This window comes from Anopheles nili, chromosome X (genome assembly GCF_943737925.1).
Source record: "Anopheles nili chromosome X, idAnoNiliSN_F5_01, whole genome shotgun sequence".
Taxonomy (NCBI): Eukaryota; Metazoa; Arthropoda; class Insecta; order Diptera; family Culicidae; genus Anopheles; species Anopheles nili.
In genome coordinates this window covers 7225881-7240159 of record NC_071293.1, presented here as the reverse complement: position 1 = coordinate 7240159, position 14279 = coordinate 7225881, and the positions used below count along the sequence as shown (strand labels likewise).

Sequence of the window (14279 nt, the reverse complement as noted above, 5' to 3'; positions counted from 1 at the left end):
TTCGTTCTATCATATGCTAATGTTGAGGATAGAATGATTTTGTACTGAAACCGCTGTACAGGTTTGCACCCAGCCTAACAGACCTTTAGCAAAACTTAGATGAATGAGCGTCTAAGATAAGGATTATGATGAATTATGATGATTTAACTCATGAGTGGATTTGATTTTTTTTTCGGAAAGCACATTTTTATTTGAATTACTTGTGCGTGTTCATGACATTGGCTTGAAGAAAATACGATGAGTCAGGCACAACGGGTAGACAACAGAGCTTAGAGTGCAGTACATCTTTTCGTCGCCATTTAGCTCACCAGAAACAACTGTAATGCTACTAAAAAGCTGAGGCAAGATAGACTGGTTGATAGCTGTTGAGAATTGTGTTGGTTTAGACTGCTTAAACTGCCAACGGGATGTGAATTCTACCCGTGGTCGGCATTTTCAAGCAACGTCCGGAACAGTCGAGCTGGTGATGATCTCATTTCGGAAGGGCAGCTTCGCGTTGAAGGTATTGCAACTTTATATTACCATCGTTTTTATCTAATATACACAGTTTTGATTCTAAAGTCTGAGCATTTGATCGTTGAATGAACGAGCAGTGATAATACATTGATTAAGAGTAGCTCGCGATTGTCGTCAAAAAGCATTTGGAAAATTTTCATATGGTTCAGGATTTTTCCTAATGCTCTGACCGGATTTCGGTATGTGAGTGCGCGTGTGCGAGTGTGTGTGTGACGGGAATTCCCTGCAGGAACGTCACGTCGACTTCACTCGTCTATCAATTTCGCCAGCTGGTTAAGGGTAGTTGTGCTCGCTTCACGTCGATGAAGATTGCGGTGTGACAAAATTCATCTGATCGTGTTATATACAGGAATAATTTTAGCTTGAAGTTAATTGAATAGCATCGTTTTTCGTTTTCGTATCCGTATCCGATCGGTGCAACGATCTGCTGACCTCTTCTGTACAGGGAAATTGTGTTTTTCTTTATTCTTGATAGTCGCAGGGTTAACATTATCAGCTCTTTTCCCATCGAGACATTCCAGGTATCTTACATCCGCGAACCATTTTTTGTGCCATATATGCTTTTTGTCACGTATTTTTGTGCTAAACAAATCACGCGTAGTTCTTTCCTAATGCATGTATATTTGTGTTTTCGTACAGTCGAAATGGACCTAGCATATAACATTTCATTTGGTTGATAATTGTATCGCGTCGTCAAACTTTCTCCTTCGACTGTCTTGTTAAGATAAGTAAAAAGACATTCATGAAGAAAAACAATCGTTACGTTGTGCTGAGTTTCATAGAAAGCAGCTTGTTACACTAAAAATAACAGTTGTCGGCGTTAGTTGATTTAATTATATGGTTCGTCTCATTTCGAAGGTGCGTAAATAACTAGTTAAACTCATCTATTATCGCTAAAAAAAACATTTGAAGTTTTTACAGCGAAAATGTTAGCAGCATCAAACATTACAGCTACTCAAAATGTCGGATTCTACATCATATGCTGATCAAATTTACGATAAGCATGAGAGGTTTGCTGAAGAAAAGTTCTTTATTTTCGATCGCACAAACGGGCTGCAATTTCATAAAGTACATAGGATTTGACGTTTGCAACTTTTGCAACTCGTTGCCTTCGCATTGGTTTAACGTTCTCGGTCATCGCTTTACGCGTACCGATCTCTTGTTTGTAGGCGTGCAGCCCGAACCTTCGCCAAACCAACACCGCAACGGCTGCGTGCGAGTCGAGCAGTGCTGGTCGAGCAGTTGCTGGCAACATTGCCACCGTCGCATGACATGAACTGCGTTGGTATGAGTGTAGCAGGCAGGCACACTTTGCGGCAAGTCTTCCTGCTTGCTTCTTTCAAGCCCAGTCATCATCGCCATTGGGCGAGCGCAGCCATCTTGATAATCTCTTTTGGTCCGTTCAGCAGAGTAGAAGTGCCGAATTGCTGTTTTTTGTTTTTGCGTTTCTAATAAGTGGCGTTAATATATTGTGTCACGGGTTTTTTGCCCGTTGCGGAGTGATCGTACTTCAGAAGGTTGTAAGTTAAACGCTTTGCAAATATCTATATCATTCGATATCGGGCTCAGTGCTATTGCATGAAACAACCGGGCAAGGCCTTCGCCGTAGACAGAACGATGATGGCGGACCTTACATGTATAGGAAAAAAGTTTCTCGGTAGCGCTAGCTCTGCCGATACAAGTTGTACTCCCGGAAAGTGTGCAAGCCTTTTTCCTACCTCAAACCTTTGCGTTTTATATGCCGTCCAGCCGTCACTGCGCTATTGTTCAACGGCATCGGTTGCTGGGATGAGTCGCCCTCATGAACCTTTTGCTGGCAAAAATTTCCTCAATTACGTATACGGTTCTGTTCCCTCTAACTTGTGAAAACAACTGGCAGCGCTTCGCGCATTCGTAAATTTCGTAGGAACACGGAATATGAAAGCGAAAAACTTGAACGGTAGCGTCTTTTTGAGGTTAACTTAGCAAAAGCACGCACCATCGAATTGTACTTTAACGAATAAAAAAAAAGCTTAGTAATTTTTCAGTAGTATGGACGAGGTGTGAGAACAATTTACGGTTTTCTACGGAGAGAGAGGTTATGTTTCATTTATGTGTCGCTGTGATGGCTGCGATTAGGTTGCCGTAAATCTACAATATGTGAATCATTTATTGAAATATTGCAAATCTTTTCACTTTCTAGTTTTTGATGTAATTGAAATCACTCAGTATTAGTGAACTTTGAACAATCCAAACGGAGCATGATATTACGACGAATATTATACTGCCCCTGACTCTACATCTATTGGTGTTTTTTTTTTATCAACTTTTTGTACATAAATTAAGGTCGTGAGATTGATGCATCTCAGTAAAGAGCAATCGTGTTTTTTTTTCTGGTGGTCGCATCGGATATGGGTATGGTGAGAAAATGGGCTTCCATTTTTTTTCGCTCTCCTCGACGGTTGTTTTATTGACTGACGTTTTATTGACTGACTGACTTGTTCGAACATGTTTTAATGATCCTTTTTTTTTTCTTCTTTCATTTTGGCCATCGCCTTGCGTCCTTGCTCCTTCGCGTCACATGTGTGCGACACCTACACACTGGTTACTGCTGCTGCTGCCGTTCTTCTACCATAAATGCACCTGATTTCTGCGCCGCATCTCATCGGCTCGTTAGTGATCGTTTATTTTGTCAAACAAAATTGTGTACCCTTTGATGTGAGAACAGACTGACTAACCGGTGAGAGCAAATACCATATTTGCACTTATTTATGGAGCTTTAAATTATTGCGGTGATAATTTATAACAATTCATCAACCACTGCAGAGTAACGGAAGCGGGAGCCTTAGCGGCACACGAAAGTCCGAGGGCGAGAGAGAGAGAGAGAGAGAGCGAGAGAAAAAGGCAGTTGTGATCTCCAATCAACAAATTAAATCGCGGTGTCCTGTGCTACTGAACGTCAATCAACAACACGAATCACACTCTCTCGCAGCAAAGATCATCTTTGGTTTAATTCTCACGTTTGAGAAACACAAGTGGGCTGCCCCTTCAATTCGAGAACCCGTTCTGTGAATCTAGGGACAGAAGATGGCGTTAAAAAGAATTAATAAGGTACGTGTGAGCATACAGTAAATGATAACGTTGTACTTTTATTCAAATTTGCTTATATGAACATTCAATCGATACGTTGTATTATGCTATTTTAAACGTGTGTGAAATGGATCGAAATGTATTCTTCCGGGAAGTAATTGGTACAAAACCTGCTGGTTGTAACAAATAAGCTAGTTGAAGTCATTTATTTTGTTGCATTTCAAACGCTTGTAATATACTTTGCGTTTGATTAATGATTTAGATAAATAGTGATACTTTTCTCCTATAAAATGTTTTATAATTTGATTTTATTTTGCGGTACTACATGGTTCTTTTTTAGAACTCGAAAGCCATCGAAGGCTATTGCTAGAGGTCTCATGCCCTAGCTTCATCAGTCAATTGTCTAGAATTTCTAAACAGTTCATGTCTTGCTAATATGAGTCTGATTTATCCGGAATAGATGTTCGCTGTGTAGTTAGGAATGTATTTTAGCAGTTAATGCACGTTTAACAGCAAGGCAAATGGAAAACTCGTTGCATTGTTTTGTGTTTTTGCATTCTTTTGCACCGATCTGTAGTTTCCAGCAGAGGCTGTTGCTACGTACAAAGCTTCTTTAGGGATACGGCCTGATTATGAGTTGTTTTTGAAGCAACCCGTTGTAGAATGCTTTAACAAAAATCGCGGTCTCTGTCGATCAGGCCCGGAGGGAAATTATTAAACTTCTCGCCCTTACAGCCCTTCAACAGACACACACACACGCACACATACAAACACACAATCACATTCCCTTTCAATGGTTTGCAAAATTTAGACACCGGATTTGGAAAACCGTCATTCCTCGGGCTACGACCGATTTCAGGCTGGTGTCTACGTTGGTGGTGGTGGTTGTGCGGCGGTGCTATAACTGCGCGGGCCCATTCTCCGTATCTCCTTGGGAGGGGTGGGGGGGTGAGGGTGAGGGTGAAGCACGGCGCACAAACGTTTCCACCGACACAAAGAGCACAATTGCGCCTTTGACACAAGTGCGCGGTGCAGGAGGCGAAGAGAGGGAAGCTTATTCGCCCATCGGGTGTTGCGCTTTTTCCTCTGCCGAGTGAAGGTTTTCCACGTACGCGGGGCGGGGGGGGAGGGAGGGTGCTGGAAAACTTTCGAGAAAAACACACACCGCACAATCGCCTAGGCAGCGGCGCGCTGGTAGAAAGTGCCCACTGTGCCTCACCCATACACCACGACACTTTGGTGGCAGCGCGCGTGTACGTAACCATCGTGGTGTGGTTGTGTGCGAAGCCATTGGGCATGAAAAATCGAAGCCAGCGGGTGCGCGCACGAGATGGAGCGAGATAGCACGTACAAGGGCGCACACCAGCGTTAAACAAGTGTGTGTCTGTGAGAGAGAGAGAGAGAGAGAGAGAGCGTGCGCACACGCGAGAGAGAGAGAGAGAACGATGGAGAGCGCACTTGACACTCGCGTGTCAGAGAGAGAGAGAGCGTTGTGTGTGTGTGTTGTCCTTAGCTTTTAAACGGCGATCATGTGTGGCTGGGATGGAGAGAAACGAACGTCCTTAGAACCGAATAGACCAAACAAAAATGAAGAAAATCACGCGTAAATCTTCCCTTTTCCCGATTAACTGTTGGGGGGTGCGACCAGGGGGTTGGTGGCAGTTTCCCTTGGAAGTGTGCATGTATGGGGAGCACAGTAGAGAGAGAATTGCACGCACAGTAAAGCTTTTTTTTTGTCGGTGGCCAGATGGCACACACCCGAAGCAATTGGCGAGAATTTACGTGGAAAACGGAAGCAGTCAACTTCCCGAATCAGCAGAGAGAGCGAGAGAGAGAGAAAGGGGGGGGACATCTTAAATTCCTTTTTGTTTCCCCACGACGTCGTGAAGAAAAGCGGGGAGGTTAATAAAACTCCGGGGTCGCCCTTGGAGCGTAATGACACGATTTTGCTGTCTCTACGTTTTTGCCTTTACGAAGGAGAGAGTGGAGAGGAGAGGGAAGAGGGGGTCTCGCTTTCCACTTCTTTCTCCGCAAACGCCCTTATCACACTCTCCCCCCCTCCCCCACCCCTGCGTCAAGTGGTTGGGGTGGGTGACGAGGAAGGATTTCCCTTTTTTTCTTTTGCTTTTTCCTTGCGAGCGAACGAAACATGCGAGAAAAGCTCTCTCGCGAGCTGTTGGGGGGAAGTATCGAATTTTTTCGAATTAATGCGAACCCTCCTAGAGCCCTTTTGGGCACGTTTTTGTCAGCCACCGCAATAGCGAATCGGTATATTCCCGAGATTCACGACATTTGGGAAATGTAACCGAGAGCGGCTGTTAAAAATGGAGTGACATAATCGATGTTTTAATTGCTTTATCGATCATTTTATGTGCATGCTCTTTCGGTTAACGCATGCGAGAGCGAGAGAGAGAGAGAGAGAAATTAAGCGGGAGTGAGAGCGAGAGAGAGCTAAGGAAAACAGTGGAAAATGCGCCTCATTTTGAAGGCTCTCTTTTGGAGTTTTCCCCAGCCTCCACAGATGCACGTTTTCCTGCTTCTAATTGTATGTGTGTGCGCGCGTGTGTGTGTGTGTTTTTCTCATCCGCTCATCGTTTTTATTCGTCCCCGTTTAAGATGGTTTCGCTCGTGATAAGAAGTTTGCGTTATGTTTGCGATAACATCCGCTCCCCCCCTCCCGCCACCCGAAGCATATTTTTTATATCGATTTTAATTGAGCCACGATTACGTGCATGTGATAAGAATACAATTGTTTGTAAAATCTCGCTACGATGAAGGCGCATCGCAAATGTGTACGTATTTTTATGCTTCACTCACGCACGGAAAAGCGTATTGTTGTTTGTTGGCAATTTTCCGACAAACACCGGCTTTTTCTCGTGTGTGTGTGTGTGTGTTTGTATGCGTGTGTGTGTTACCGCATGCCAAAGAAACATGCATTTTTGTGCACTCATCAACAAAACGCCACGTAAACCGTTTCTTGCCTTCCTGATCTTGTGCCGTTGTTGGTGTTTTATTTTATTTTATTTATTTTTTTTTTCACTTCAACCATTCCGTCCTCTGTCCTCTTCACGAGACTCGTCTTTTCACTCGCTTTGAGGTTAAAACTTCACACCAATGACCCTGGCAAAAGGTGTGTGTGTGTGTGTTCGTTTGTGCGCACATGTACACACGTACGCGAAGGGCAGATGAATATTATTTTTAGCCCAGGAAGCGAAATGAAACCGCGCGCGCGTGTGTATTTCTTCTACGCAAAACGCCTCCTCGGCAAAAAACGCCGTTGTGACGCAGAGTGTTGGCCAAGAACGCACACACACACACACACCCGATTGTGTCTCAAAATCGCACTTCCTCTCTTGGTTGACGAGGAGGAGGAGGAGGAGGAGACAGGAAGAGGAAATGCTATCTGAGACCTCCCTTTGGGGGGGATGAAGAATTCGTCCGTCAAATTCGCACATCAGGAAACGAATCCTTCCCCCGGCTCGAGTTGAGGAGGAAGGGTGGAGGGGGAAGATGGAGAGGGGGCTGTTGCAGCAGCAGCAGTCATCAACCTATCAATTATGCCTCCGGTTGCAACACACGCAACATGGGGACACGAGAGAAAAGTGACAGAGAGAGAGAGAAAGAGAGAGCGAGACTTTTACGCGAAACAAATCTAGTTTAGCTGTGTGAAGCAAAAGAAAAGCACACAGATTTTCTAGAACAATGCTCGACAATCTCGCCCCCCCCTTCCTCCACCACCACCACCACCATCATCCCCTTCCGTCGAACGCAGAGATACGACGTGTTTGTGGTCTTATCCCGCAAGGCCTGATCTGGGCCTTTTTGAGCCTCAATAGCCTCGTTTTAAATGATACGTGATTCGCGGTCTATAAATAGATCCAAATGCATTCATATGTCTCTGATAGGTTTGTGGAATTAAAAAAAATGAAAAACAGTAGAATAATGCCTCAAAGTGGGCGGTAGAGGAGTACAAACCGGAATCGGGAAACTTTACGCTAATATTATTTATTTCTCACTCCATTTCCATTTCATGTGTTCTTGCTGGCTGCGCTGGATGTTTGCTGAAACTGATAGGAACTACAAGACTTGGGGAGAGACCCGCCAGCACAATGTTCAGCAGGTCCTGTCGGCGATGACCGTAAGTAGATGTTTTTCTCTCTAATCGTTCTTATTTGGCGGCAGGTTCTTATTTTAACTTACTTTCGGCTGCTAGTTCTTTATAAAAAGGCGTGGGTTGGTTGCCGAAGGACATTCGCTCGCCTTAGAGCAGGTTGAAATAGTTTGCTTTTATGTTTTTATTTTTACAAAAGTTTGCTTTCGCATACGCGCATTAATCTCAACCACCAGTCTGGTTCGTAGCTTAGTATTGGCGGGTGGAAAATTGGCTTCTTAACATTTACCTTTGACACGTGGTTTTTTTTTTTGTGTTTGCCCCTTTTGTTGCGGAACTACGTTATCTTATCGCAACTGCGGCGCGAGATGCTGCTTCCCACTATAATGGGCACAATATTGGGACTGTTTGTGTGTAGATAAAAATGGTTTTTACCACACATGCGATAGTGGAGCTCCGAGAAGAGGGTAGCTGCTTATCGATGTGTAAGAGGAGGATTTGTCCTCGCCGCCGAGGAGTTAAAAAGGTTGCTCAGGCCATTTGAGCCCGCGGTTTTCGATTACTTGCGACGCAAAAAAAAACACGGATGGTTGGCTTTTTTTTCTCCCTCACATCCGCTGCACTTCCGCTGGCTTGATAAACCCTGAACCTCCCCGTGAAGGTATTTCCGGCCCGCGAGCGGCATCGGGGAAAAAGGCACCTGATAATAGCCCTGTGCAATCTTCTAACAATCAAAACAACACACGTGGTTCGTCCCCGAGCAGAGCACGCCTTCTCTTCACCTTCCGCCACTATTTCGAGAGCAGAAAATTCCTGCAATCCGCGCCCGCTTTTCTTTTAAAGACATGTGACGGTCAGACGGTCGGCGCGAGGACGAGAAGAGAGAGAGAGAGAGAGAGAGAGAGAGAGTTCCTTCAATATCCGCCCGTTTTGCTGCGCTTGGGTCGCGTCTGCGCAGTTTCCAACGCGAAGATGGCAGCAGTAGGTTGAAGTCGGCCCTGACCTAACCCCTCGACTAAAAACACACACACACTCATGTGTGTGTGTGTGTTTAATCGTCCCTCCGTTACAAATAGATATGGATGTAAAATGGTCGAGTTGAGAATTGATTGAAGGCGGGTGACAGGGGACAGGCTTTCGGGGTGAGGAGGAAGGTCACTAGCGGGCGTAAATTTTTTTTCTTCCTACTAATGCAATGTTAATAAGTTGTTATAAAGGTTTTTGACACTCGATTGTCGAGTGAAGCAAAGCGAAACAAAATGGAAAAGAAAAAAAAACCGGCGAGCTTTTTTTCTAAGGGCCAATGAAGAAAGTAACGCATTAAAAATGGGATGCAAAATATTGAGTAGAATATCGAAATATTGCGTAGAATATCGAATGTTTGCTAGAGATATTAGCAGTTCAGTGGGGAACATCCTCGGCGGGAATCATTAGGAGGTTGCAACTAATAGGGCAGAAAACAGTTTTCCAGCTATTGTGGGCTTTTTTTTGTTTGTGGTTGAAGCAAACGAAATAGTTACGATAGGTTGAGCGATCGATATAAGGCACACTTTACTCCTCTCCGCCACGCGGCTACCCGGCTACTTTTGTGTAAGCGAATGATTAATTATGCATTAATGTGTCTTGTGCATTTTTCCTCTTTTAGTGTTTCACTGGCAAGCAACGATCATGGGTCCGGTAAGTATCTAAACGTACGGTGTTTCCTGATACAAAACGGAAGAGCTAGCAGTGCGGTATCATTTATAAGCTTCTCTTTTTTTTATCCAACTAATGTGAAACATGCTCGTGCTATTGCCGTCGAGCTTTTTGCGCATAATTTATGCATTCTATTAGCGCCATCCTGATATGGCTTTTAATTTGGTTTTGAGCGGTTGTAACTAGCGTAATCTTGTTTGCTTTTTTATTTTCTACCGTACCAAACTCAACACAACCATGCCCATGCTTGTTTCGGGAAGGTGCGGAAATTACAAATACGACTATTTTTAGGAACGCGCTGATCAGCCGATCACAAACCGATCAATACGGATGGTGTAAAAAAAATAAGATGTCAATCTTTGTACTTGCCGTTGGTTGGCAATCAAAAGCTATTGGACTTTCGTACCTTTGTTGGGAAATTTTTTATTCAAACGATAAGCGGCACACTTCGGTGGAAGCTGTGTTGGAAATATTGTAAAAAAAAGCCTTTGAAGCAGGCTTCTTCTCATCAGGCGAACTGAACGTAGTGATAACGGGTCGTTTGCAGCTTCTCATACTTGTTTTGAATGTTTGGTTTCATTAGCAATCAAAACAATTCTAAATCAGTAACACGTGCGTCGTCTATTCAGTAATGGGTAGAGGTGCAACGTGCACATCCTTTTAAGCCTGCAGGTCTCAGCGCAGGACGCACTTTTGGTTGCAATCCGTATGAAAATAAGCTCTTCCGTTTGTACAATATGCACTGCGAGTGGCGTAACGAGTTTAATAATATTTTCTCCCCTTTCTCCGTTAACTTTGCAGCCAGACAGTCCTTATCAGGGTGGCGTATTCTTCTTAACAATACATTTCCCTACAGACTACCCATTTAAACCACCAAAAGTGGCTTTTACAACACGCATATATCATCCAAACATCAACAGTAACGGGTCGATCTGTCTCGACATCTTAAGATCTCAATGGTCTCCCGCCCTGACAATTTCTAAGGGTAGGTTTGAGGCTTTTGGCCGGCGTTTGGCAGCATGTTTCTGCTAGAGTTTTCTAACCTTCTCCTCGTCTCACAATTGCAGTGTTGTTATCAATTTGCTCTCTGTTGTGTGATCCCAATCCCGACGATCCGTTGGTTCCAGAAATCGCCAGAATATATAAAACTGATCGGGAAAAATATAACGAACTTGCCCGGGAGTGGACAAGAAAGTATGCTATGTGATGCGTTCCAGACGAGACCATGCAGCAAATACCCTACACCTACACGAACGACAGACGCAGGAGCAACCGCGTGCAGTTTAACATCTACTACCAGCGCAGCAGCAAGCAGAACCAGTACGGTCGTAGGAAGCAGTTCAGGAACGGAATCAAAACCAGTAGCATCATTGGCCGCCACAACACCGGCGCGCGTAAACAGCAAAGCAAATCCAACGAGGAGCGTGGCCCCTTCTACCATTACCATTACATCCGCAGCACGGACCGCTCCGTTCATCAACGTCCTCACCAGCCGCAACAGCGCAGCAGCAACTGGTGCGTGTGCGGCCAACAACAATCCGGCAACAAGAACGCCCGCCGCAACCGTACCAGCACCGAACCGCCGTGCGCCGACCGCGTCCAAATAGTCAGTGCCGATCGTCGCCGCTGCCGCAGCAACAGCAGCAGCTTCTTCGAGCTGATTTCCAGCAACCGCAACACCAACAGCAGCAATACTACCCGTAACTACATGTACAACGGCGAGTGCGCCGGCGACGACCGTTTGTTTGGAGTATTTCAAAACAATCGCACCAAAGCGGACGCCGGTGGTGCGGCACTGATGCAGGATGACGGGAGCTGGGGCGGGCAACATCTCCGTCTCGCACGTGCAGCAGATGGTAATCAGTTAGGTTATTATTTTACTTAGATGTGCCAGGGCTTTAAGATCAGCAAACCCGTCGCCATCGATACTGTATTACAAGTTATTAGTATATCGCTTTGAATGAATCACTCCGCAGGAAAGGATGTTTTTTTTTTGTTTGTTTAATTTTCCCTCCCCCCCCCCCCCCGTTCTCCGCTGTCGTTTTTGAGTAACCTTTCATCCCCCCCCCTCTTGCCTCTTCGTTGTCTTCGTTTTTTTCTTCTTTCTTACTTGCCGTTTCGCCAGGATCCACTTGCCATCTTGCAGTTCGTGACCCTGCGTCGTGAGTTGGAACTTTTTCAGCGCACGGGGTGCGATTATCAGGAGATACGAACACACACACACACATACACGCACTCACATAGGCGCACATAGCAGTAGTGCGCAAGATAATACTTTTCCTCTCTTCTTTAATACTCCCAAATGAACGCAAATCAAAGCGACAAAGCAAATTAGGAAAGATTCTCAGAAAGGAAGATGAACAGCTTAGTAAAAAGTGACACAGAAAAAAAAGCACACGAGAGGAAAAAATAAGAGCAAGAAAGAGAGCAAAGCGAAAAGAGAACTGCGCTTTTATTCAGCGTCCTTAGAGGACGAAGGATCCAGATTAGAGCCGATCGAATTGAGCCAGCTAACGCTCATGAATGAGGCACAGTCATAATACAGCTTTCTTTAGTCGCTAATCATTTTTAAGTTTATTTATTGATAATTGCCGTCTGCTTACTGATCATCTCGAGCGAGACGCCCGGCGCTCTCTTTCTCTCTGTTTTCTCGTGTATTACAAACACACACACACACACACCCACGAAGACATAGGTACACGCATACACCACCAAACCGCGAGGGTTGAGGAGCTTGATGTAAAAGCACTGAATTAGCCGGAAAACCCTATCATCCGTGAATTCGATTCCCGGACCCTAGTGCAGCGATCGTGGTTTTGCTTTGAATTTTGTTTTTAGAGAGATGACGGAAAGGAAACGGAAGCTAACGTCCTAAGAGACTCAAGAGAGTATGTGGTGTGGGTAGTGGTGAGGAGGGGTAGGGGTTTGCTAGAGATACGATGAGAGAAAACGAGAGAGAGAGAAACAGATGAAACACAACACGTGCGGCAAAATTGGTTAAGGAGTAAATCTATAGACAGCTTAGGTAAAAGTGCGATCGTGTGAATGATGTATCAGAGAAGAGCAAAACTAATGCAAGGCTATGAAAAGCAGAGGAGAAAAACGAATGAATAGGAAGATACGCGAGTTGAACCTACATTGCACTGTTTGGTAGGCATTAAACACGTTGACTGCCATGTGTGTGGCCAGCCATCCGCGTTAATCCTGACGATGATACTCTTCTTCGCAAGCGTTGAGTAGGGGGGAGAGGGCACACAATCGAACCGACGCTTAAAAGGGCGGTGCATTTGGCTGAAAACGGCAAAACCATCGTACGAGAGAGATTTTTTGTTTTGATACCAACCTACTATCTATGGAATTCCTGTGGTATTCCTTTAATCCATGTATTGCCAATAGTACTTTATCATACGCAAGGGAGCTAGATTCAATGGGGTGTGGAAAATGTGCGAGTTTTCCCACCAGCCGTGGCAGTCAACGTACGGGAGGCTACACTGGGCATACACACGCACTTCTGCGAGCGCATACGCCGTGACTGGTTTCCAGTCGGAATGGAAACTCGAAGTACCCACGGCTAGCACACGTTTAACAATTTTCCCATTCATCAGAAACAACATTAACACACCCCCTTCTTCGCGACACGTGTGCGAATTTAAGTTGCTCTACTTACATCGACAAAGAATCTTCCAAATAAGCAAGCATGAAGAGTAAAAAAAAAAAGATTTGTTTTAGGGCGTTTCACAAAGGGATTTGCTGTCGAGTCCTTTTTTCTTTTACCTTTCGAACCACCTTTAATGTTCTCTTAGCCCATTTACGGTGATCGCACATGTAATGGCTGCGTGCGTGCGTATTCACACTTGTAGGCCATGACAGCTCGAGTGCGTGTGTGTGTGTGTGTGCGCGCTTCCTAGTGTAGTCGGAAGGTCCTCGTAAGGGCGGAAAAACTGTTTAAGCAAACTGACAAACTGCTAGCAAAGAGCATGAAAGAGTTAGAAAGGTCGAAAAAGAGAGATAGATAGAGTGAGTAAAGGAAACAAATGATTAATAGTGCCCAGAATACTACAAACACAAGGCAAGGATAAATTACATTTATATTACACTGTAAACCTCTGTTTTTTTTTTGGTTTTTCGTTTCTCGAATCTTCCTCTCTCCGGTGGTGTCGTTTTCCCGGCGCGTTGTTACTGCAACCAGCTGTTTTCCACTCCCTTCAGTTCGGTGGCTCAGGATGTACGCGCGCGTGTGTGTGGCTGTAGGTGTGTGCGTGCGTGTTTGGGCATGTAATGTGTTCCTTCCTCGTGGCTCGTGGCTCGTGGCGTATTCCGATACGCCAGCTAATTGCGTGATTTGGTTTCATATTTGACGAAAACTTCGAATGGGGCTTTTGCACTTGAATCGGTTTATACATTGTACCCCTCTCTTTGGTCATATCGCGGGGTGTTTTTTTTTGCTGCAGATGAAAACGAAATGTAGCTTTTATGTTGCATTCCTCGCCAATCTGCTTCGTCAATCAGGTGGCTTTCTCCTTTTTGTATCAGCTTTTAATTGTTCCCCTAATGAAAATGCACTCAAGTCTCTTAACGGTTGGAAGATGTTCTGAAGAAAAAAGAATATGTATTAGTCTTGTGCAAACTGCATCAACGGCTACTCTGGTGAGGGTTGTGTGCATCTGCAATCGTGTTGTGTAGAGGAAGGATTTTGTTTCATCTAATAATGCCGTCATTTTGGGCGTTTTAGGAGAGCTATCTTAAGATTGGTTAAAAGGACTTAACAATGGATTCACTTCGGTTATCTTTTGTTTATTCCATCTTATGGACAACAGTACCTATACTGACCATACTCGAAGTGTCAATATGAATTTCTTTTTAAGGAAAATTCAATGATCCAATACAA

The 14279-nt window shown here is 44.6% G+C and overlaps 1 protein-coding gene across 2 annotated transcripts; it reads left to right on the top strand.

Moving 5' to 3' along the window:
* The first annotated feature begins 453 nt into the window (after window positions 1–453).
* On the top strand, window positions 454–10598 carry LOC128729109 (ubiquitin-conjugating enzyme E2-17 kDa). Of its 2 annotated transcripts, none has more exons than XM_053822759.1 (7): window positions 454–502; window positions 3173–3235; window positions 3322–3606; window positions 7660–7723; window positions 9342–9373; window positions 10193–10376; window positions 10459–10598. In XM_053822759.1, the coding sequence occupies exons 3-7, from the start codon at window positions 3583–3585 to the stop codon at window positions 10596–10598; spliced, it is 444 nt and encodes a 147-aa protein (XP_053678734.1). In that variant the 5' UTR covers window positions 454–502; window positions 3173–3235; window positions 3322–3582. The 2 variants fall into 2 exon arrangements, with proteins under 2 accessions (XP_053678734.1, XP_053678735.1); XM_053822760.1 differs by lacking the exon at window positions 454–502 and adding an exon at window positions 1998–2036.
* Window positions 10599–14279: the final 3681 nt, after the last annotated feature.